Below are 24095 nucleotides of genomic sequence, written 5' to 3' on the forward strand. Positions count from 1 at the left end.
CCCCCTGTCAGCAAATTATATTCCTGGGAGCAAGCTTGAATACAACTTCCCAGATGCTTACCTCACGCCAGAGAAATTCATTTGACAACCTACTTTAAACAAGTGGCCACAAAAACCCTGCTATCTGCAAGACAAATACTGCAAGCCTTGGGGTTCATGGACTCCTGCATTCTTCTAATACCATATGCAAGACTGCATATGAGGAAACTACAGTGGTATCTAAAAAGCCTATTGTGTCAACATTGTCAAGACCTGGAAACAATGACTCCTGTCATACTTGCCTACACTTAGAGTTTCTTTGGTGGGAAGAGGCCTGCCACCAAAACAAGGGACTACCTTTCACACCACCCCCTGCCGCCCAGATCCTATCAGACACATCAGACTATGCATGGGGGGGCTCACCTGGCAGGGAAGTGCATTCAGGGCAAATGGAACCAAAGTCAAATGCACCTGCATATCAATCAAAAAGAAATGTTAGCTGTACAGAATGCTCTGACAGCCTTCAAGGACCACATTCTTCCAGGACAACTAATGGTGAAGACGGACAACACCACTGTTGTGGTACATAAGCAGGGGGGGGGGGGTACACATTCTTACCCCCTCTGCAGACTAGCCATGGCATTGTGGAACACAGCCTTGAGCTACCAAGTGCACCTACAAGCTCAATTCCTGCCGGGAAAATTAAATACCCTGGCAGACTGACTAAGCAGAATCCTCATGTACCCACATGAGTGTAAACTGGAACCAAGGATTTTCAACATGTTGACAAGCAAATGGGGGAGCTCAGATATAGACCTGTTTGCCTCTCCCCAGAACTACCAGTTGGACAAATATTGCACAAGGACTCCCCACAAACATGCTTGGAAAGTGGATGCTCTGTTCTTCAGCTGGAAAAACCTATCAGTCTATGCCTTCCTCCCCCTCTGCCACTGTTCTCCAAAGTACTACTAAAAATCAAACTGGACAAAGCAAGGGTGATTTTGATTGCTCCAGACTGGCCACGCCAACACTGGTATCCCCTCCTGTGCAGTGTCACGGTCATCTCCATGGCACCTGCCTCAGACTCCTTCCCTGCTGTCTCAGCAGGAGAACCAGATTCTGCACCCTCTGCTTCTAACACTGAGCCTTGCAGCTTGGCTAATTAATCTCTCCTTTACCATCCCTCAGCAAACCTGTGATGGATATCATTTTAGAGGCAAGGAGGCCTAGTAGTGGAAATTCTTATGCTGAAAAATGGAAAAGATTCTGTGCCTGGTACCAGTCTCAAGGGATGAGCACAGCAGCACCCAGTTTACCTCAGATTTTACAATACTTAACTGAGAAGCTTCACAAGGGCCTGTCTTTTTTTCTCCGTTAAAATCCATGCCTCAGCCATTTCAGCTCATTATAATATAGAACCTCTACTCTTCTCTCATCCACTGCTCAAGCAGTTCTTCAAAGGGGCCAAAAATTTCAGACCACCCAGGAGAGCTCCAACCCCAGCCTGGGACCTTAACTTCGTTTTGGAGAAACTCTCTACCTCCTTTCGAGCCAGCTGCTACTGCAGACTTAAAATTTCTTTCTTGGAAAACGGCTTACCTTTTAGCAATCACTTGAGCTAGAAGGGTATCTGAATTACAGGCCCTTATAGCAGTGGAGCCTTTCATCATCTTTCATGTGGACAGGGTGTCCCTTAGAACCAATCCATCCTCCTTGCCCAAGGAGATACCCAGTGTGGCCCTTAATCGGTCCATTCATTTGCCAACCTTCTTTCCCAATCCACAGAATAAACGGGAACAGATAATGCATTCCTTAGGTGTGCACAGACAACTTAGATTCTACTTGGACAGGACTAAACATCAAAGGAAATCTGAACTGCTGGTGGCATTTGCTGCAGGGCAGAGGGGAAGGCTATTTCAAAGCAAACCATTTCTAAATGGATAAGCCATTGCATTAATTTCTGCTATAAGCACCATGGAAAACCTAGCTGCCATGGGATCAGACCTCACTCCACCAGGGCTGCATCTACCTCTACAACTTTTCTCAGAGGCGTCCCTACCAGTAACATCCTAGAAGCTGCTACCTGGAGTACCAAGCATTATTTGCCAATTTTCTCTAAATCTAGAGATGACTTTGCCACTGCAGTCTTGCAAGGCCTTAAAGCTGGCCCTAATGCTATCTAAATTCCTCCTCCCAACCATAGCTTTGGGAATCTACCCAAATGTAATGACTGCAACAGTGAAACGCTAAGAACATAATACTGTTATGTACACTTACCGTAAATGTAGATGTTCGAGTGTATTCACTGTTGCAGTCCTGGTTAACCTCCCTCCAGCCCCCTAACTTCTTTTGGCTATACCTCTACTTTCCTTTACTATGCTTAAAAGCCTTTTTGGTGTATTTGCTTTTTTCTTGGAGGTATATCTTTGTGCTTTTATATTTGCTTCCCATTAGGGGGGTACCTGACATCTGGGGCAAGAAAAACGGATGTAATGGCGTCGACTACATGTTTTATACCCCTGACGACCTGACGTCATGGAAGAAGGGACAGCAACCGATGCAGGACCCAAGACTTGGTTAATCAGGCCAACTGAGGGCTACCTGCAAGCAGATAACCCAAATGTAATGACTGCAACAGTGAATACACTCGAAAATCTAAATTTTATGATAAGTGTACACAACTGTACTTTTCAGCTCAGAGTGCCACTTTGGCACCAAGCGTACCAGCCTCCCTGCATTTGCCCCTTTACTTCTGTTTTTGAAATTAGAGACTTCGGTGCCGGCAGACCTTGCACCATGGACTCTATACTCCACCTGCATAGATCCATTTCTGGGCCAAGTGTATAGCCCCTTCATCGAACGTCCTGAGTCCTGTCCGGAGTATCCACTAGGAGCCTTTCTGAACAGGATGTGGTGTGTCTTGTAGATCAGTTGTCTGCCAGGGGGATTCTCTCACTTTCTAAGACCCATCCACATGCAGGACTTGGGCTGCTTTATCCGTGGACTGCATCTTGTACTCCTTCGACCATCTCTGTTCTGAAGCCTTCTACTCTGACATCTTGGAACCCATCACCTCGACGCCTACAGTGCATCTCACTCCGGCTCCAAGTTTGGCCCTTTGGTTCCTGCTGAACTGGTCCTTCCTCATTCTGGGGATTGGGGGATGAGCGCATCAGCTGGGAGTACAGAGCCACCTCTCTCTTCAGTTCCATCCTCTGTGCAGATAGCCGTGTCCGCTCCGATCCTGCTTGAGGCACCATCCGTGGGTGTGGCTTTGTCAGAGTGGGGTCTGACCCCGGTCCTTAGGTTGTCTGTCGGGTCCGGGCTCCCATCCCTCTTTGGGTGGGCCTGCCTTCCATGTGATGGAGAGGGCTTTTGCTTCTGGCAGCACTCCTTTAATGTTGGAACCTCAGATGTTAATCGTGCATACAGCTACAGATGGGTTCTCTGCCGTCAGGCGGGTCCTCGGTCGGCCGAATTCCAAAGTCTAGGTCCAGCGTCGGTTGTCGTCGCTTTCTTTCCTGACGTCAGTGCGACGGGTATACAAGACACAGCCGACGCCATATTCTTCAGTCTTTTTGCCGCGCGGTGCTCGAAGCAGAAGCAGTTCGCAAGTGCCGGTCGGCCAGCTCCAGAATTTACGAAAAATTGGAAACCAAAGTCTTCATTAAAGTTCAGTACCCCGTTGGGGAAACTTTTCTTGCCTCAGACCGATGACAGAAAAAGTTAACAATTGTATTTCTTGTGGGAAGCAAATACCGCATAAGGATTTCCATTCCCTCTGCATACCTTGTTTAGGCCCAGACCACGACGTCTCGGGTTGTCGCTTTTGCGCTACTTTCAATAAACGCACTATTAAGCATCGGGCGGAGTTCGCCCAACACTTTTCTGGTAAAGCCTTTGATTATCAAATGTCGTCGGAGACTCCGACTACCGTTTTGTCCAAAAACCGCAAGGACCGACACCACGCCAAAACCGGCTACACGTGGTCCGGTTCTCAGAGAGATGCCTATGCAGTCCCTGACTATCGACGACACTTGCTTGGCGGGGTCTTCTGTAACCGAGACCGCAGGTACCTCGGCCCATACCCAGACTACAACCACCAAAGCCACTGTGAGCGTTGAGCCTCCTAATGTGGACAGGTCCACTTCCACCCATGGTGTCTTTAGACCCTCATCTTCTTTTTCCATGAAGGCCTTTACTAAGTCCAAATCAGCCAGACATCCCAAGAGGCCTGTTGCACAGGGCCCATCTCCAGGCCCCATGCCTAAAAAGCAGATGCTTAAAATGGCTAAGGATTTAATTACTCTTATCAGGGGTTCCCAACCCTCTCCAGACAAGAGACCCAGAGTGGAGGAAGATTCTCCCTCTTCTGATCAGGGCTCCATTTTTTCAGAGCATTCTGATGTAGAGGAACACTCTTACTCCCTTTTTAAAGATTCTGATGCAGAGAGCAGTCCATTCCTTCTGTATCTCCTCCTGAGGATTTTTCTTTTGGGGAAACCTTGCACACCTTGAGGGAACACTTCCATTGGGAAGGCCAAGACTTTTCTGATTCCAAGAAAAGACTTAGGGAATTTCTTTTGTTACCTCAACACAAACCTCTGGCGATACCTCCTGTCTTGGACATACTTGATGTTTATTCGGAGGCTTGCCTTAATCCGGATTCCCTGCCTCCTGCCCCAGTCAAGCCTGATAGGTACTACAGAGTTCCTAACTCTCACCAATTTCTGTACAAAAGCCATAATGCTGACCCTGAAACCATTTCTCAAAGCCCCAAGGGAATGAAGGCCTCTACTGCTAAGAATCCACTACCTTCCGAAAGAGAGTCAAGATCCTTAGAAAGGTGGGGGAAAAAAGGTGTATACCTCGGCCACCCTAGCCATGAGGGCCTTAAATTGTCAGTTTCATATGCTTAAATATCAGCAGTTTCTGTTATCACAATTAAGAAATAAAATGTCTCAACCTGAACAACCAGATTTGAAGGAGTTGCAGGATATGATGCATAGTGCAGAACAAGTGGGTAAATACAGCTTACAATGTGGCTATGCCCTAGAGGCCTCAAGTAGAGCTGCTGTTACAGGATCAGTCATTCGTAGACATGCATGGCTTAGGGAACAAATCTTGCCTGATCCTGTGAAAGCTAAACTACTAGATGCTCCTTTACAAAAGGATGTGCTATTTGGTACTAATGCTGAGAAGATACTACGGAAAATGGAAGAAAAAGCCAAATCTATGCAATCTGTCAAAGCTTTTCTACAGGTTCAGCCACCACGGTTTAGCAGAAATTGGCCTTCTAAAAACTGGTCCTTTCCAGCCACGGACAAGCCCAAAAGAGGTAGATACAGGCGCACAAGGGGCAGAGGACAATCACAAGGATCATATAGAGGCAGGCAATGGCAAACTCCAGCACCAAGAGGTGGCGAAGACAGTGCACAACAATATAGGAAACAAACCCAATGACTTCCTCCTTTCCATGCCAAGCAAGTCTCAGCTGGCAGCACCCTTGGGAGGAAAGCTGGCATTATTTACAAGAAATTGGCATATTGTCACAACAGACAAATGGATCCTGGACGTTAGACAGAGGCTACAGATTTCATTTTCACTCACTTCCCAAAATGAGAGGCATGCCAAACCTGCCACACAATCAAAGGGCAGAGGCACAACTACAAATTTCAAAGCTCATAGACATGAAAGCTATTCAAGAGGTACCTACTCACGAACAAGGCCAAGGTTTTTATTCCAGGCTATTTCTGGTACCAAGGAAAGGAACCGACTGGAGACCCATTTTGGACTTATCCATCCTAAACACATTCTTACTCGTACCAAAATTCAAGATGCTCACATTACAGCAGCTTCTTCCCATGCTGGGCAAGGAGTTTTGGCTGGTAACATTGGACCTCAAGGAGGCATACCTGTATGTCCCAATCAGACAAAGCTGCAGAAGATACCTCAGATTTCTTGCAGGTTCAATCCACTATCAATTTTCTGCATTCCCCTTTGGCTTATCTACTGCGCCCAGAGTATTCACGAAATGCCTGGCATCAGTAATTGCCTACTGCAGACTTCAAGGGATACAACTTTACCCTTATTTGGACGACTGCCTGATCCAAGCGGACAGCAAGCACATACTTCAGGATCATCTGGCTTATGCAACACGGTTACTGAATTCTCTGGGATACACAATCAACAAAGAGAAATCCAGGCTAACACCATCTCAGAAAATAACTTTCCTGGGTGCCAACTTGAACACAAACACCCAGATGGCCTATTTTACGCCAGAAAAACAGGGGCAACTAACTCAGTACTTCAAAATACTAGCAAATTGTACCAGGCTTACTGCAAGGAAAATCCTGCAGGCTCTGGGCTTCATGGCATCTTGCATTCTTTTAATCCCATGTGCAAAGTTGCATATGAGGAAACTTCAATGGTACCTAAAAAACCTATGGTCTCAACACAGCCACAGTTTGGAAACAATAATACCAATAATTCCATGTTTGCAAAATGAATTTCTATGGTGGGCCCAAGCATGTCAAACAAACACAGGTCTCCCATTCTGCAAGCCTCAAGCAAATCAAGTCATCACAACAGACGCCTCAGATTACGCCTGGGGGCGACATGACAGACAGGTGCATTCAGGGCAAATGGTCCCAAAAGGAAAAGCACCTTCACATCAATCAAAAAGAAATGCTAGCAGTGATAAATGCAATTACAGCTTTCAAGGACCTCCTGCATCCAGGACAATTATTGATAAGAACAGACAACACCACAGTGATGTGGTACATAAACAAACAAGGAGGAACACATTCATACCCCCTGTGCAGACTAGCCATGACACTTTGGAACTTGGCTCTGGAATGGCAAATCGAATTTCAAGCACAGTACTTGCCAGGTTTGGAAAACACGCTGGCAGACAATCTAAGCAGAAATATGACAGATCCACACGAATGGAAGTTGCATCCTCAAGTGTTTACAAAGATGATCCAAGCGTGGGGGAGGCCAGACATAGATCTCTTCGTCTCCCACAGGAATCATCAATTGGAAAAGTTTTGTTCAAGGACCTTTCATCCAAAGGCCTGGAGAGTGGACGCCCTTTCATTCAGTTGGACAGCATGGACAGTTTACGCTTTCCCACCTCTGCCTCTTCTGCCCAAGGTGCTCTTGAAAGCAAGAGCAGACAGACTGAAGATGATATTGATTGCTCCAGACTGGCCAAGACAACACTGGTACCCACTCCTGAGGAGCCTAACACATACTCCTCCCTGGCCCCTACCTCTAATGCCTCTTCTGTTGACTCAGCACAGCTACAAAACTCTTCACAGCCAGCTGAAAACGCTCAATCTCGCTGCATGGAAAATTCCTTAACACCACAACAGACCCTACTCCCCAAAGAGGTGCAGGATGTCATTTCTACTAGAAAGGCTTACTCCGCAAAATGGAAACGGTTTTGCTCTTGGAATGAGAAAAAAGGCCAGGAGCTTAGAAAACTGAATTTGCCTCGGGTACTACAGTATCTAGCTGAGCTGTTGAACAGTAGACTTGCATTTTCCTCCATAAAAATCCATGCCTCAGCCATTTCTGCAGAATTCAACACGGATCCACCCTTATTCTCTCACCCACTCTTAAGACAGTTCCTCAGAGGGGCTAAGAATATAAGACCACCAAGGAAACAACCAGTGCCAGCCTGGGATCTTAATTACATTTTAGAAAAATTAACATTGCCTCCCTTTGAACCAGCTGCCTCAACAGATTTGCAATATTTGTCCTGGAAAACAGCTTTCTTTCTGGCCATTACCTCACCTCGTAGGGTTTCGGAACTACAAGCCCTCATGGCTGTGCAGCCCTTTCTCATCTTCCATCAGGACAGGGTTTCCCTTCGAACCAACCCATCATTTATGCCTAAAGTGGTATCCAGGGTAGCTTTAAATCAAGCCATACACTTACCTACCTTTTACCCCAATCCTCAAACAAAGGGGAAAGGCTGCTACACTCCTTAGACATCCATAGACAGCTACGTTATTATTTGGACAGAACAAAGCCTTTCAGGAAATAAGAACAACTTTTTGTGTCCTATGCTGTAGGAGCTCAAGGGAAGCCAGTTACCAAACAGACAATTTCAAAATGGATAGGCCACTGCATACGGTTTTGTTACTCCTATCATGGAAAATCTGTCCCTACAGGCATCAGATCCCACTCCACCAGGGCCACAGCTACCTCTGCAGCCTTCCTCAGAGGAGTTCCTACCAAAGATATTTTGGAGGCAGCCACTTGGAGTTCTGTGCATACCTTCACAAAACACTACCACCTGCCTTTATATTCCAAAACTAGAGCAGGCTTTGCCACTGCTGTGTTGCAGGGCATTCTGGCTCATCCCAGTTCCACCTAGTGCCTACCACCCTGTGCGTAGCTTTGGGATTCTACCCATATGTGATTACTGCAGCTGTATGCACGATGAACATAGTACAGTTTTGTACCTACCATAAATGTAGATGTTAGAGTGCTAATACAGCTGCAGTAAAGGTTTTCCTCCCTCCTTCCCCTCTTGGTATAGGACTAGTGGCTAACACCTCCTCTTACAACCTAATTTGGGGTTATCCTTCTATGGTGTATTTGCTTGCAACTACTGTTTTTTGATTACATTGCATTTCTGGGGCAAGAAAGACTGAAGAATATGGCGTCGGCTGTGTCTTGTATACCCCTGTCGCACTGACATCAGGAAAGAAAGCGACGACAACCGACGCCGGACCTAGACTTTGGAATTCGGCCCACCGAGGACCCGCCTGATGGCAGAGAACCCATCTGTGATTACTGCAGCTGTATTAGCACTCTAACATCTACATTTATGGTAGGTACAAAACTGTACTTTTTCACCCCCCTGGGCTACAACTGTCAGACCACCCCCCGGGACACCAGGCAGAGAAGCCACAGGACACCCCTGTTCAAGGGTACCTGCTCTTTAGAGTCCTCAGACTCCCATTGAGAAGCACCCTTAAAAGATCTGCAAGAGGAAGCACATGGACTCACCCGAGGAGTCCTTAATGGAAGACCTGGATTACGTTGATGAGGGGTCCCTGTGGTCACCCCCTCCTGGAAATGTTAATAGCAGAGAGGTGACTGGTAGCCCTCCAACCCTTCATCTGCGGAGTCCGTATTCCTGCAGGCTTTTCACGCCTGGCCTTCTGTCTCTTGGGTGACCCTGCCTGCCGTCGAGCTTGTGCAGCACGCTTGGAAGAACCCTGATTCCACTGAGACAATCCCTTGCAGACAAGACAAAATTATTTCCCTCCCAAGGAGAACCCACATTGGTGGATTACCAGTTGATGCTATGGTGGTGGTGGCCATGAAAAAGGACTTGGCTGATGAAGTCCTGCTGTCCACTCACCCAACAAGGGAGTCCCAGGTGGTGGATAGAATTTTTGTATTTTTGCATGAGGGACCTTTGCCATATGGTCCTTGAATTATTTGGCACATTTTACGAGGCTCCAGAGGGACTTGATCTCTGAACTTTTTGGGACGGTCACAGGACAGTTGTCTACCAAGGTCAGGGACAAAGTGGCCTTGCAGCTTGCAACCCTGGAATCAGTATCCAACTCGTCCAAGAAGCTTGAGCAGCAGGTTCGGGCATTGAGGCGTCATGCCTAGATGGGCATTTGTGACCTCACTGACCCCTTCAAGTCTTCCTTTCTGAATGTTCCCATTGAAGCTTCGTCCCTTTTTGGCTCTAAAGTGAATGAAATGCTAGCCAGGTGCGAGCAAGAAGGAAAGAACCTGTCTGCCACAGGCATACTGTTTTCCAACCCTCAGCGTACCTTCTCCAGGATTCAGAGGAGTGGAAATATGTGGCTTAAGAAATCTCAGGGTCCCTTCTGTGCCGCACATGGTGATACTCCGAGAGGCAGTGGGGTAACCATTCTGGAAGACGCCCCTATAGAGTCAGAGGGGGTCCTCATAATCAGGCTCCAGGGATTCCTTCTCTGGACAGCCTTAAGCGCTTCTGAGGAGCAGCCCGATTGCTTACCTGTGGAAGCAGTTTGGGGTCATTTCTCTCTGCACCAAGCTGCCTGGCAATCCATCACCACCGATCGTTTGGAGCAGAGCATTATCACCACAGGTTACGGCAGTCCCCTTTCTCATCAGCTAAATTTCCCAAGAAAACTTCCCAACGTTCCACCCAGTCAAAGGGAAGAAGCAGCTTCAGAGATTATAAAGCTGTCTCAGTGTCATCCAACCAGTCCTGCCAGACCAGCTCGGATCTGGATTTTACTAGAGATTCTTTTTGGTGCCAAAAAAGACAGGGGACTGGAGACCCATTTTGGATCTCAGCAGCTTCAACAAGTCTGTCACCCAACCCAAATTCCAGATGGTCACAGTTCAGTCCATTCTCCTCTTTTTAAGAGAAGGCGATTGGATGTGCTCTGTAGATCGCCGGGATGTGCATTACCACATCAAGATGGACAAACTGTTCAGGAGTCTGCTTAGCTTCCGGCTAGGAGCCAGTCATCAATTCTGTGCCCTACTGTTCGGTTTCTCTTCAGCCCCCAGAGTGTTCACGAAATGCATGGCAGTGGTAACAGCTCACTTGAGACTAAAAGGATTCTGGGATGTTTCCATATCTGGATGACTGGCTCCTTACCGCCCCCACTGAGCATCTTTTGGTAACAGCACTACATTATACTCTCTCTCTGGCAAAATTGTTGGGAATAACGATACATTGGGAGAAATCAAGCCTTGTCCCCTACACAACAGAGTTCATTGGAGCAGTGTTCAATACTCAGTCCTGTCTGGTATCACTCCCAATTCAGACTACATCGATTGAGGCTTCAATTCTGGGTGATACTCTCAGTTTTTGCAAGGGAAGTTCTTCAGACCCTAGGTTCTATGGCAGCGTCAATCCCAGTAGTGCCTCTAGCAAAGCTAAACATGTGGATTCTGCAATGGCTTCTTCTGTGTCAATGGTTCCCAAACTATCACCCCCTCAGTTACCAGATTTGAATAGCCAACTCCTGCAAACAGGACCTGCTTTGCTGGATGACACCAGACGTAGAACTTTGGAGTCCTCCATTTCAATCTCCTCAGCCCACAGCCATTGTGACCATGGATGCTTGCCTGAGCGGGTGGCAGGCCATTTCCAGGGAAAGACTGTCCAAGGAACATGGTCCACCTCAGAGGCCCACCAGCATATCAATGTTCTGGAACCGAGAGCTGTGCTGTTAACATTGCAGGACTTCCATTCGGCTCTCCCTTCCAGGACAATTGCAGTTCAGACAGTAGGTCAGTGGTCTAGTTATATCAACAAGCAAGGAGGAACAAAATTTATCCCCTGTGTCGAGAAGCTATGAGAATTTGTCTGTGGGCGATAGCTTCCAACCACTTTCTAATAGCAACACATATCCTGGGGAACTCGAAAGTGCGGATAAGTTGAGCAGTTGCATCCTCGTGCCTCACGAGTGGTCTCTCAACCCTGAGGTGGCATCAGAAATTTTCTGTCTCTGGGGCCAGCCCTGCTGCGATCTTTTCGCCTCTCCATCAAACATTAAGTGCAGCAGCTATTTCACCATATTTCCCCCGGAAGGGGAGTCACCCAGGGACGCTCTGATCCAGGATTGGCCCACGGGACTTTTTTACACTTATCCTCACATCCCTCTGATCCTACAATTTCTAAAGAAAGCTCTTCAGTTGAGATGCAGGGTGATCCTCATAGCCCCATTCTGGCTTCAACAAGTTTGGTTCCCCTTCCTTCGGCCTCGCATAGTATACCTGTCGTGGATTCTGGACCCTCTACCAGATCTGATTACTCACTCCCAAGGGTTGAGTCACCCAAATCTGTCCAGTCTCAAGCTGACAGCTTGGTTTCTCCACTTCCACTAGTAGCTAGGCAAGCTAATCTCTCCTCGTCTGTCCAAGACGTCATTCTGGCCTCTCATAAATCGTCCACCAGAAGACTATACCAGGATAAATGGAAATGATTCTCCATCTGGTCCAAGGATAACATGCTAGGCCCGTATTCGGCTCCAGTTACTGCAGTGCTCAATACTTGGCTAGGTGTTTTGTCAATGGAGCCTCTGCCTCTACTGTACGAGTACATCTAGTGGCAATATCCAATTTCTACAATGGTATAGATGGCACCCCTCTTATCTCTCTACTAATTTGCAAGGCTTTCCTCAAGGGGACTTCTCATATCAGGCAGCCCATAGAACTATGAAACCTCCCTCTAGTCCTTCAGTCTTTGACTTAGAAACCTTTTGAAACTGCTGCGAAGTGTGACCTAAAATTTTTGTCTTGGAAATTCTTGTTTTTGGTAGCAGTTGCATCTGCCAGAAGAGTCTCTGAGCTGCAGGCATTATGTATCAAGAGACCCCCATCTGGTCTTTCATAAAGACAGAGTATCACTTCAGACAAATCCATGCTTTTTCCCCAAACTTGTTTCTGAATTCTCCATAAACCAGACCATTGACCTTCCGGTGATCTTTCTGAATTTTGCCAATAGAGGAGAGTACTGCCTTCACTCTTTAGACGTAAATAGTCAATTGAGATTTTATTTAGACTGGACCAAGTCTATCCGTAAATCCAAACAGCTTTTCATCTCCTGTTCTGGGCCCAGAATGGAGGAGGCAGTTTCCAAGGTTACTTTTTCAAAATGGCTAAGGAACTGCTTATGTTTCATCTATTCCCACAGTAATGAACCTATGCCAAAAGTTAAAGCTCACTCCACAAGATCTATGGCAACATCTGTAACTTTCCATTCCAGGGCTTCCATGGATGACATCTACGCAGTAACTACTTGGGCTAAGCCTCATACATTTGTCAATTATTACAAATTTGACCTAGTCCCCAGAGGGAGAGATGCCTTCGGCTCAATGGTACTCAGGAATGTTCTTCCATAAGGGCCGCCCATCGACCGCAAGGTAGCTTTGGGATTCTTCCCCATCAATGATGAATGGAAAGAAGATTAGCATCATAGGTTCATAGGTAGGTACTAGGCTATCGGCCCAAGGGCCTACATAAGCCTAGCTAACAAGGTTCCCTGGCTTACACCACCCAAGAAAGTTATTTTCCTGTGCCACTGTCGAGTAGAGAGACAGAAGTGATCCTCTGGGTGTATTTCCTATTTCCCATCCAGTCATCAAGATTTTTCTTGGAGTGCTAATGAAGAACTTTGCTTGACCTAGATGGGGAGCCTGTTCCAGAGTATGGGAAGTCTCTGGGACAGGAATCTATTCCTCCATCATGTCCTGTTTATTGTGGTGACAAGGTTTAGGTCCCTAGAGCGTGTAGGGATTGGGATTTCTTTAGGTGTAACATGTCCAACAGCTCTGGGTTTGACATTGCATTATATTTTAGGCAGAGATCACATCGTAGTAGGTGATATGCTACGTCGTAAAGCTGGAGTTTTTTGAGGAGGTCAGTGTAGGACATTTGTTTGAGGCCAGTAATCCTCTGTGAGGTACTTCTCCGGCCTTTCCAGCTGCTGCAGATGTCTTGTGAGGTACAGTCCAAAAGAGGTGTACTTCTGTAATGGGTGTAATGAGTGTCAAGTAGAGGGGAACAATGACCTCTTTTCCTGGATGAGAACCCTTTTATGATGAGGTGTGCCACGTAGAAGGACTTCATAACTACTGTGGCGATGTGACTATCAAAGGAGAGACTACTGTCCACCTGGGTCCCAAGGTCTCTTATTACACATTCGGTGTTAAGTAGATTGCTGCCTATGTGGTAGTTCATGGGTACAGAGATTTTACCAAAGGGGATGACTCTGCACTTTTTGGCATGAGCTTGAGGCCATGTCTCTGACATCAGGCATCTGTCTCAGAGAGGCCCTTCTGTAGGATGTCCACATCATTTGGAGACTTGACTATGGCTTCTAGTTTGCAGTCATCTTTGTTACTTTGTAACTTTGTTAGCCAGAGGCATTCTGTGTTAGCCTGCACTTCAGAGAAGTAGATACCAAACAGGAGAGGTCACAGGACGGAACCCTGTGGTACTCCACTTGTCACTGCTTTGAGGTCAGATTTGGAGTCTGCAACTTTCACAGTGAGGGTTCTGTCAGTGAGCCAGTTGGCAACCCATCTTGTGACGTAGGGGTTTATACCTAGTTTAGTGAGTTTAGCTATAATTCCAGAATGGGGGATGGTGTTGAAAGTCCTGGCGAGGTCAAGATAGGTTGTGAGAGTCACCTTACCCTTTTCTACGGCTTTGGTGACTGCCTCAAAGAAGTCTATCAGGTTCAGGAGGCATGATCTGCCTTTCACAAACCCGAACTGGGTAGGATCCAGAGTTTGGAGGTTACCAATGTCTTTGAGTTCCATGATGATACGTTCCATGGCCTTGCAGACCAGACTCGTCAGGCTAATAGGTCGATAGTTCCCGGGATCAGTGGTGGCTATCCCTTTGTGGAGTGGGATAACTGTTGCTGTGCGCCATTCAGTGGGCACAAAGCGTGATACGAGGGTGTTATTGAACATGGTGATTAAGTGGAGAACCAGTTTGTTCTGAAGTTTGTGTAAAACACAGCCTGGGATGTTGTCCAGTCCCTTGGATGCTGTGTTTTTGGCTGTAGAGAGTGCAGCTTTTACCGGCATAGTTGTGATTACAGGGACTCTGCATTCTTCCTGTATAGATATGGGCCCTTTAAGGGGTGGGGGTGGGGGGGTAAGGTTAGCACTGAACCTATCTGCCAGGATGTTGGCAATATCAGTTGGTTCTGTATTTTTCGTGCCTTTGTGTGCTTTAACTCAGAGTAGATCTGTGTGTTGCCATAGAGATTCTTGACATAGCTATAGAATGCTTTGTGGTTGTCCTTAGAATTAGTGGCAATTTTGTTTTCGTAGCTAGCTTTGGAGCGTCTTATAAGGGATCTCAGCTTCTTACTGAGGCTGACCAGGGAGCTCCTCCACTCATGGGATTTTGCTCTCTTTTGCAACAGTTTCTTCCTTCTGTTGTACGGTTTGTTTATGGCAGGGGACCACCAGATTGGCTTTCTTTTTTTGGAGGATAGCGTCTTGGTTCTGTTTGGGATAGCACGATCCATGCAGACGTGTAAGTGCTTATAGAGTACATTTGTGTAGGATTCAGCAGTTGTAACTGTATTGTCCATCTGCATGGGTGTCATGAAGTTCACCACTTCTGTCTTAAGAAGCATGAAGTTGGCTTTGGAGACATTTTGTATCGTGATTTCCTTAATGGGAGGGTGGGGCAGGATGTGGATATCAACGGTGATTAGCTTATGGTTGGATCGGACTGACAAGGAGTTGACTTCAGGTTGGAACACCGGTCACTCATGTTGGTAATGACTAGGTCTAGGATATTGTTGCCCCTGGTGAGGGTGTGGATAAGTTGATCCAGGGCATTGGAGTTTATGAATTCCAGAAAGCGTTGAACTAAGGAGTTGGTACACTAGTAGTTTTCCCAGTTAATGGTGGGGTAGCTGAAGTCGCCCATTATTAGGGTGTTTGGTTGAACCCTAATATTTTCCAGTACATCAAGAAAAGAAGAGTGGGAGTCCTTGGGCATGGTGGGGGATCTGTAGTAAGCTACAATTTGGATTGCAGTTTTGCCCAGAGTTAGTAGCACTTGGATAACCTCAGATGCATTATGCTGAGCAACTAGCCTGAAGGTGTGGATATCCTTAATGAATATGGACACACATCCGCCTTTGGTGTTTCTGTCCAGATTACATGGCTGAAAAGTGTGGTATGAGTTATAGCCTGGTAGTGCAGGTGTGCTCTCTGGAGCCTTGAACCAGGTCTCAGTCACTGCACAGATATAGATGTTCTCCATTTTAAGGAGTGCCTCGAGTGAGTGCATTTTGAGATTTAGACTTCTAGCATTGAGTAGCATTATCCTCAGTTTTTGCTTACCTGTTCCTGTTATGGTGGTGAATTTATTTGAACCTTGCCTAAAAAAGGCACTATAGGGGCAGCAAGAGCCTTAGCCAGTGTCCGGAATCCCAGGGGTGACGGGTGCAGGCCATCTGTGGCAAAGCATTGTGGTCTGTCTACCATGTCATCCCAAGCAGGCAGGTACCGGATCCCCTTAGAATAACACCAGAAGCTTAGCCAATTGTTTAAGTCAATAATTTTGGCCATGTCCTGCTGTGTCATCCGGGGTGATGGCAGAATGATACTCAGGGTTAGTGTCATACCTGCCTGGGCTACAAGATTGGAGAGAGGTCTTCCATGTCTCTTTTCATGTAGTCCAGGGAGGTATGTCTCTGGTCATTCACACCAACATGGAGAATGTCAGTCATATTTGTACTTGTGGAGTGACCTGAGTGCGTGGGTTATGTGGTGGATCCTGGCACCCAACAGGCAGCTGACAGTAACCTTCTCCTTGTTTAGCCTTGTGAGTGGGGCATCAGTGTGTCTGACTATAGTCACTTATGACTAGTGTGTTAGGTACGTTGTTTTGCCTTATTGGCTGTGGTTGAGTGGCACACTGAGTCTGTGGGCTATGTGTCATTTGGGTTGATTTGGGGGATGGAGGTTGCTTGCGTTTCTGCTTTGGAGGACACTATTGCTTAGATTATTATTGAGAGCCTCCGCAAATGTTTTTGTGTTACTATGTGTGGATTTTGGTGGTGTAGATTTAGTGAGACTGTGATGAGTGTGGTTTGGTGCAAATGTTTACCTTCTCCTCATGACTGTCAAGTTCAGTCTTGGAGATAGCTTTACCTCCAGTTTGGCTAGATAAGTGCATCTCTCACAGGTTGTAGTGTTGGGTGGTAGGTGGAGAGGGTTGTCTGTACATGAGGCAATTTCTAAATTGCCTCAAGATGCCCAGATTCATCAGATAGACGGGAGGGATTACTGGGAGCTACCCTTGGACATGCCTGAATAAAAAACTATTTTCCTCTAGATAAGTGAGGAAAGTGAGTACAAGAGCTGTTTTTTCTCTAAGCAAGAGAGAAAAGTAAGTACAAAAACTGTTTTCCTCTAGGTAATGAGGAAGAGTGAGTGCTGTAGTAATTAGTAGCTTATTTAGTGCTTACAAGTTCTGAACAAGTGCTGAGTATGAATAAGCAAATTTAAGTGGTAAAACTAAGAATCTGTATCTGCACTAGACGAGTTACAAGACAGAAACAAGCGCAAATGCAGGCTTTCAAATCAGAAAGTTGAGAGATGGAAGAGATTGCCCAAACGGCCAGTAACAACAATTTCTGGGCCAGAACCACTCTTTATGTGGTAGACAGGTTACCTAGTGCTTAACACTCCCACTGATAAGCTAGAAGGCTTCCCTCCAACACAGAAAGGCTTGGGGGGTTCAGAAACTTACATACAGTCCTGGATACAGCAAATCTGTGTCTGCAACACTAGTTACAGGAAAGGTGGGAAACAGGCTTAGTGGGTTTTTTTTTTTTTTTTTTTTTTGTTACTGAAAAGTAGCAAAAACAGTAGTGAAAACAATTCACATGCAGTGCAAGCTAGCACACTTGAGTATGTAGCAATATTAGACCAAACACAGTTTAAAAAATGCAATTAAATTAAAAAGGACTAAAAGCAAGTGTAGAACGAGTTTATTGGGTAGAATGTGGTTAAGAGATGGGACTGGGGGAGTGTCCCAAATCAAATCTACAGTGGGGCGGGCAACTGCAAAAGCCACCAAATTTAAACTACAAGCCAAAAACAGTTTCAACAGAGATCTAAGCAACAACTAACAGTACAAACTCTAAAACCAAAAAAATATACTCTGCTCTGTATATTTGCAGATAGTCTGGAAGGCAGTCCCTCAGAACACAGGTTCCAGCAATTAAATGCAGGCTGTTAACAGGTCAATCTAATCAGATAAAGAAGTTAACGTTCCATCTGTGTTGTTCATCTTCTTTCATTCTTCACTTCTCACCCTCCTTTCCCCTCCAAAGGTTCCTGGGGGATGCTTTGGGTCTAAGTGGTGCCCTAGAGTATTTGCGCAAAAGTGTCCTCGATTTTACTTCCTTTTCTCTAGCAAACTTGATCTGATGTAACAGGGAGGAGGGCATTCTGGGTAGAGCCTTAGCTCGAGAATTTTTTGGCTGGTGCGATCTTGGTAAAAAGGCCACCTCTGTTCAGAGGGCTCGGAACTGAACCCATCAGTGATGAATGAAAGATGATGAAAAACACAGATGGAACGTTATGGTAAGACATAACTTCTTTTTTGTGCCAAAGTTGTCTGTGGAGTGTAATTTTAACTAGGAAATTCTTTGCCAGTATCCTTTCTTCATTACAGTAGCTCCTTGAAGTTTTTGTAACACTATCTAGATGTTCACAGATATTTACGATAATATTTGGAAGAAAAATATTTACCAGGAAGCATTCCTCATTATTTTAACATTAGTTCCAAATCTGAGTGAAGTTTCTTTACTCTAGCTACATGGCTTTCTCATTGCATTAACTTATTTTATGTTCACCTTGTTGTGATGCTTGGACACATTCTAGCGTTGTGGCCACATCATTGACCTTCTTTACTAAGGCTTTGTAATGCATATGATTGGATACCACTTGGTTATCCTTGAATGTATTCACAACAATACATGGTGGATCTGGCCTCTAGGCATAGATAGTCACTTTAAGGCCTTCTTTTCAGGAAGGGCATGGGTCTTTAACATTACAGACTGTGTTCACTCCTATTAGATATGTAGGAATGAGTTTTTTCTCTGTAGTGACCTCCAACCTTCTTCCATCTTGGCTGATGTCATTTCAGTTGCTTGGCTTAGAGTTGCCTTAACGTCTACCTCAGATGTGCAGTAGGAAAGTCAACACACACTGCATTGTGAAACAGAGGAATATTTGTAGTAGTTTGGGGAAGTTTGAGGTGTTAACTGGACCTGTAGCCTTAGTTCTAGAGTTGAGGTGAACCCACTCCTATAGATTTGTCATTGTGGTAATTGTATAATTTTCATTTTCTTCACTATCCAACAGGGAATTCAAGAAAGAACAAACCTCACTGCACCTCTCTTATCAAAAGAAGATCCTATTTTTAGTTCATTCCCCAAGAATCTGGGGAGAAATCCTGATGAAGTAGGACACAGAATTCATGAAGCTTTGCTTAGGGTAAGTTACAGCTGAAGACTATAATATGTTATAAAATACTTCACCAGTACAGTTGAAATGTGTTGCTTACAAATGTGTTGGCTGTATTTTGCTGTTAAATACTTTGAAACTTGGGTTTTGTTGTAATGCTTGCTGTGGTACAAAATTCAAGATGGGTAAGTGATTGAGTGAGTCTCAATTTTCCCTAAGTTTTGTTACCTTGGCTTTGGTCTTATTAGCTGAGGCTGTGCAAGTCTCAAAACCCCATGCATGGGTATAAGGATTTATGGGGAAAATGCCCTGCATTACCCAGGCTTTCATTTTCCTTTATTTTTGCAGTTTATTGAAATGGTTCATTACTTGGTCATGTTTCCTTTAACTGTAGTACAGCCTTGCGAATGTCTTTGAGTAGATGGTCCTATTTTTAGTGCTTAAAGGAATGAGCTTTCCTGTTGAAGCAGCTGTAGCAAAACTGATAGTCTTGTAGCAGTATCATGGTAGAAATTACTGGCAAAAGTCCTAAACTTCACTATACTGCATATTTGACCAGATTTAAGCAACCTTGATTGTGTTTTGAACTGCAGGTCATGTGAGTTGAGTTGTGATATGTTTGCCTGGAAAAATGCCCAGACGTAGCACCCTAAATGACCGTGTTGAACAAGGGATACTGTGAGCGTGAAGCAGTTTGAAGGCCAGATGGCATTATTATAAAGTGGCTTCTGATGAATACTTGTATTACCCAGGGTATTTTTCTACTATGTTTACTGGGTAAATCTGACTGGGATAAAACACTTTTTCAGTGGAGACCTGAGGGGACAAAGATCATGTTTAACAGCAATTACACGATATATCAGAAGGAATACAAAATACAGTAAAAGTGAAGGTTGAATAGATTGTCAATGCGGATATATGAGAGGAGAAAAGCAATGCAATAACTTAGGCATTTACATAGCTTGCATGAATACTGTGTTGCTCACATAGCTGTAGTTGCAAGCTAGTATATAGTGCAGAGAAATATAAAATTGCAAAATATACTGTAGTACTGCCTGCACTTTATAACCATTAACCAGAAAAAGAGGCAGCTTGACTATGGAAAATATTAAAAAGAGTAAGGGAAAATATTAAAAAGAGAAAAGAGTAATGCAGTTAATAATGTAGGTTAGTAGAGCAACTGTGAATGCATCAGTAATGCAGTTGGGGGCTACTTGGACAGATGTCCTTCCATTTCACGGTTTCAGTATTCATTACAATAAGGATCCCTTGCCAAGGGTGGCTTGACCATCTGGCCAGTGTACCCCAAAGCCTTTAGGTTGCTTTAAGTTACTCTGTACATCACAGGTATGCTCCTTGCATAATGTAGGGCATAAAGGTGATGTCTGGACTTACCAAGCTCAGAACAACTTTGCTGCCAGTACAAACGCCATCTCTTGATCATCAGTCTTGAACTCCTGTTCTGTTACTGGTTCACCAAGCCATTGCAGAGAAGTACCCTGTTGAGGTTTATTGTATCTCAACTATCTTTATTTTTTGTTGCTTGAGGGGTTTCATGTCATCCAAGAAGGGTAAATGCCAGTGTGGGAGACTGATTCCCTATAAAGACCATTACAAACAGTGCTCGTTTTGCCTTGATGTTTCCCACAACCATAAATCCTGTTACGTCTGTCAAGCCTTTGTTCCCAAGACCCTCAGTAGTAGGCTTTCTTTGGCTTTGTATCTGGAGAATCAACATAGTAAGCTCTTGGCTAAAGATACAATGGAAGAAAATTCCCGCTCTGAGGGGCAGTCATCTGTAAAGGAGTCTAAGAAATCTAGGCCAGATTTTTCTGCTGTTCGGCCTGTGCTAGATGTCTCCTCCGAGGCAAGTCAAAGTCCGGAGGTTCACTCTGCTTCATCATTGGATCTGTGGCCATGACTGGTTTGGAGGCTGGTGAGTATCCAGCCTTAGGCACATCTGTGGAGGCCTTGCAGACGTCGTTGGCAGATATTCAGGAGTGACTGCAACTTATTTCCAAGGTGCCCATTTTGGGCAGAGAAGTCGTCCCTTTTGCAATTATTGAATGTCGTCTGGGGTTGGAGCCTTCTACGTTTTGCAAGGCGGATGTCCTCTTAAAGAAAAAGCAGAAAACTAAACCTATTATTTCAGCTGCTAAGGACCCACATAGTGAATGGCAGGCCTTCACTCGGGGGTTTGTTTAGTGCTTTGATGGTATTGAAACCTCCTCAGGGAGTTTCTGTTCCAGCCCCTCTCCCCTCCAGTCTTCTCCCATTAAAAGACCCAGGGATCAGGATTCCTTTGCGGAGATGGATTCCGATGAGGAATCCCTTGCTTACTCTTCCCAAATTCCTTTTCCTTTGGTCTGTGGGTCAGAGGAATAGGAATCTACCAGTCCTGATGCTACCTTTGAAGACATTTCTTTGGGGGGGACAACATCCAGGATGATGAAGTTATTTAAATGGGATTGTGCTCAGATGTCTGAGGTTCATAAAATATACTATGAGATGTGATAGTGTTCAATCTCGCCGTTTGTTCTTACACATGGGTTCGGAGCCGATCCTCGGCTCCGTGTCGGCCGCTTGCAAGCTCTGCATCGAGAAGAAGCTCGAGACAACCTAATACCCACAATCCCCCTCTGCCTTTACCTCAGATCTAGTTTGCCGCTGCTGCGTTCGCATCACTGGGATCTAGCTCGAGCAACTTCAGGTAAGATAAAACTTTATTTTTGTTTTATTTGACAAAAAATTGTTCTAAAAGTACTTTTTGGTAGACATAGTGTATGTGTGTGTGGTAGGTAGAAATTCTCGGTACCGTTAAGTTTAATTAGACTGGTTAGAGTTTTTCGGGGCCTTCCACCCCTTACTTAATTTTGACAACCGGACTGACTTATATATCGGATTCGACTTTTTTCTACTGGATTTGTCTCTCTACTGGACTTGACTTTTTCTCTTACCTGTAAGATGTCTGAGAAAATTAAATCAGGCTTTAAACGTTGCCAGTGTGGCCAAAAAATGTCAGTTACTGACAACCATAGTTCCTGTGTCTACTGCCTTGGCCCTCTCCACTTACAAGAGGACTGTTCAATTTGTCACTCTTTTAGTGGGAGGGTCATGACAGATAGGCGCAGGAAACTCATGGACAGGGGGTTATTAAAACCTTCCTTTCAGGAGGCTCTGGATGCTTCAGACCAGGCATCCAAATCCTCGAAGGAATCGAAGACGTCGGAGCCCAAGTCATCGGCTCCGAGCTCTTCGAGTAAAGTTAGATCACCGGTTCCACAGACTTCGGGGCCGAGTGTTCAACTGGTGTCAGTTCCTGAGCCTCGAGTCTTGGAACCGGTGATGGAGCTCCCTCCCTCGACTCTATTGAGGTCGGCTCCGTCTTTGGTTCCTTCGACCCGTTCTTCTTCTAAGCTCTCCGATGTCGATGTGGATCGTGTGGTGCAGAAGTTATTGGAGCATTCGGCCCTATCCAAACTTATTTCGGTTTCCACCCAGTTGGTGTCGAAACTTGAAGGCCTCCCATTGTCTCCATCCATTCCTCCTCCGAGACCTGTCCAGTCTTTGGAGCCGGAAGAGGTTGATCTTCTGATTGTGGAGCCCTCGGGTCCAGAACCGTCCTTTTCTCGGTCTGTTCCTCTCACCTCGACTCCGTCGGATCCGGTACCGGAGTCTCTGAGCCGACTATCTGTCCTTGGTTCCGGGGCCGAGTCTCGAACCGACGTTTCGGTTCCGACTCTTCCCCTCAGGGCCTCTGCGTGGATCGATTCGGCTCCGTCCTCGGGGTCGATGCCTTCGGTGCCTGTCTCGGGGATTCTTCCCATTTCTTCGGAACCGGGAGATTCTTCGACTCGGGACCCGGGGGCCTTCGATCTCATGAGGAAGGTGTTGTCTACCCAGACAACCACATCAGTAGAAGCAACCTCTCCTCCCCATAAAGGGCCGTTATCCTCCTCTGCACCCACGGCTACATCCAAGCGTCGAGCACCGGTGTCTCAGCCACCCCTGGAGGGTGCCCCCTCTTCCTCGGAGGCTTCTTCGGATGCTCCCCACGAAGAAGTCCCTAGGAAAAGATTGTGTAAGAGGAGACACTTAGATTCTCCACAAGAATCTTTGACATCCGATACTGACTTGGATGAGTCAGAAGGGTCCCCTAAGTCACCTTCAGAAGATGTCTCTTTCTGACATATTGGAGATCCTGAAACAGAGAGGTGACTGGCAGTCCCTTCCCCCTTCTGAGGATGAGTCAGTCTTGCTGAAGGCATTCGGTGCTCGCCCTTCCTCCTCCTGGGTCACTCCGCCCTTCGATGAATTAATGGAACTTATTGCTCAAGGGCGGGAGGCTCCTGACACAGTGGAACCAGTCCCTAGGAAGCCCAATAAGTATATCACTGCACCCCAGGACAAAACTTACTTGACAAAAGGAGTTCCAGTGGACGCTATGGTGGTGGCAGCGGCCACGAAAAAGGAGATGTCGGAATCTTCCTCATCTGTCCATCCCTAATAAAGATTCTAGGACTATGGACAGGTATGGGAAGCGCATTTTAGTTCAGCTGCTTTTTCCATGCGATCCCTGAACTATTTGACCCACTTTACACTACTACAGAGGGATCTAGTCAAAGAGTTGGGAGATACCCTCCAGGGTACTACAGATGCTGCTGTCTCAGAGAAAGTGACAGCGCAACTTAATACCCTTACATCCATTGTGAACTCGTCCATGAGGCTGATCTCTTACGCAGCCGAGGGTTCGAGTAGGGCAGCGGCTTCAGCGATTGCTCTTCGCAGACAATCCTGGATGCGCTTATGTTCAGTTTGCGGAAGCCTTCAAGTCTTCCTTTACTAACGCCCCATTTGACGGTGCCACTCTCTTTGGCCCCAAAGTAAAGGAGACCCTTACCCGGTGTGAACAGGAGGGAAAGACTCTGTCTGCTGTCGGAGTCCGTTTTTCCACCCCAACCAGACCGTACCCCAAAGGGCAACGTGGTGGAAAAATGTGGTTTCAAAACCCCAAGGATCTTTCCCAGGCACACAGGGTGATGCCCTTCTAGAGGCAGAGGAGGGGCAGAGGTGGAAGATGCCGCCCTGGCGGCAGAGGGGTCCGCAGAATCAAGGTGACAG

The 24095-nt window shown here is 46.0% G+C and overlaps 1 protein-coding gene across 2 annotated transcripts in view; it reads left to right on the forward strand.

The window, feature by feature from the left end:
• Window positions 1–24095, forward strand: part of TTC17 (tetratricopeptide repeat domain 17) — a 3338929-nt gene that overhangs the window by 451276 nt on the left and 2863558 nt on the right. For both annotated transcript variants that reach the window (XM_044083397.1, XM_044083398.1), the window contains exon 5: window positions 18873–19004. In XM_044083397.1, the coding sequence (XP_043939332.1) occupies window positions 18873–19004 (132 nt within the window). The remainder of the gene's footprint in view (window positions 1–18872; window positions 19005–24095) is intronic.

Source organism: Protopterus annectens, chromosome 9.part0 (assembly GCF_019279795.1).
Source record: "Protopterus annectens isolate FY-2018-M chromosome 9.part0, PAN1.0, whole genome shotgun sequence".
Classification (NCBI taxonomy): Eukaryota; Metazoa; Chordata; order Ceratodontiformes; family Protopteridae; genus Protopterus; species Protopterus annectens.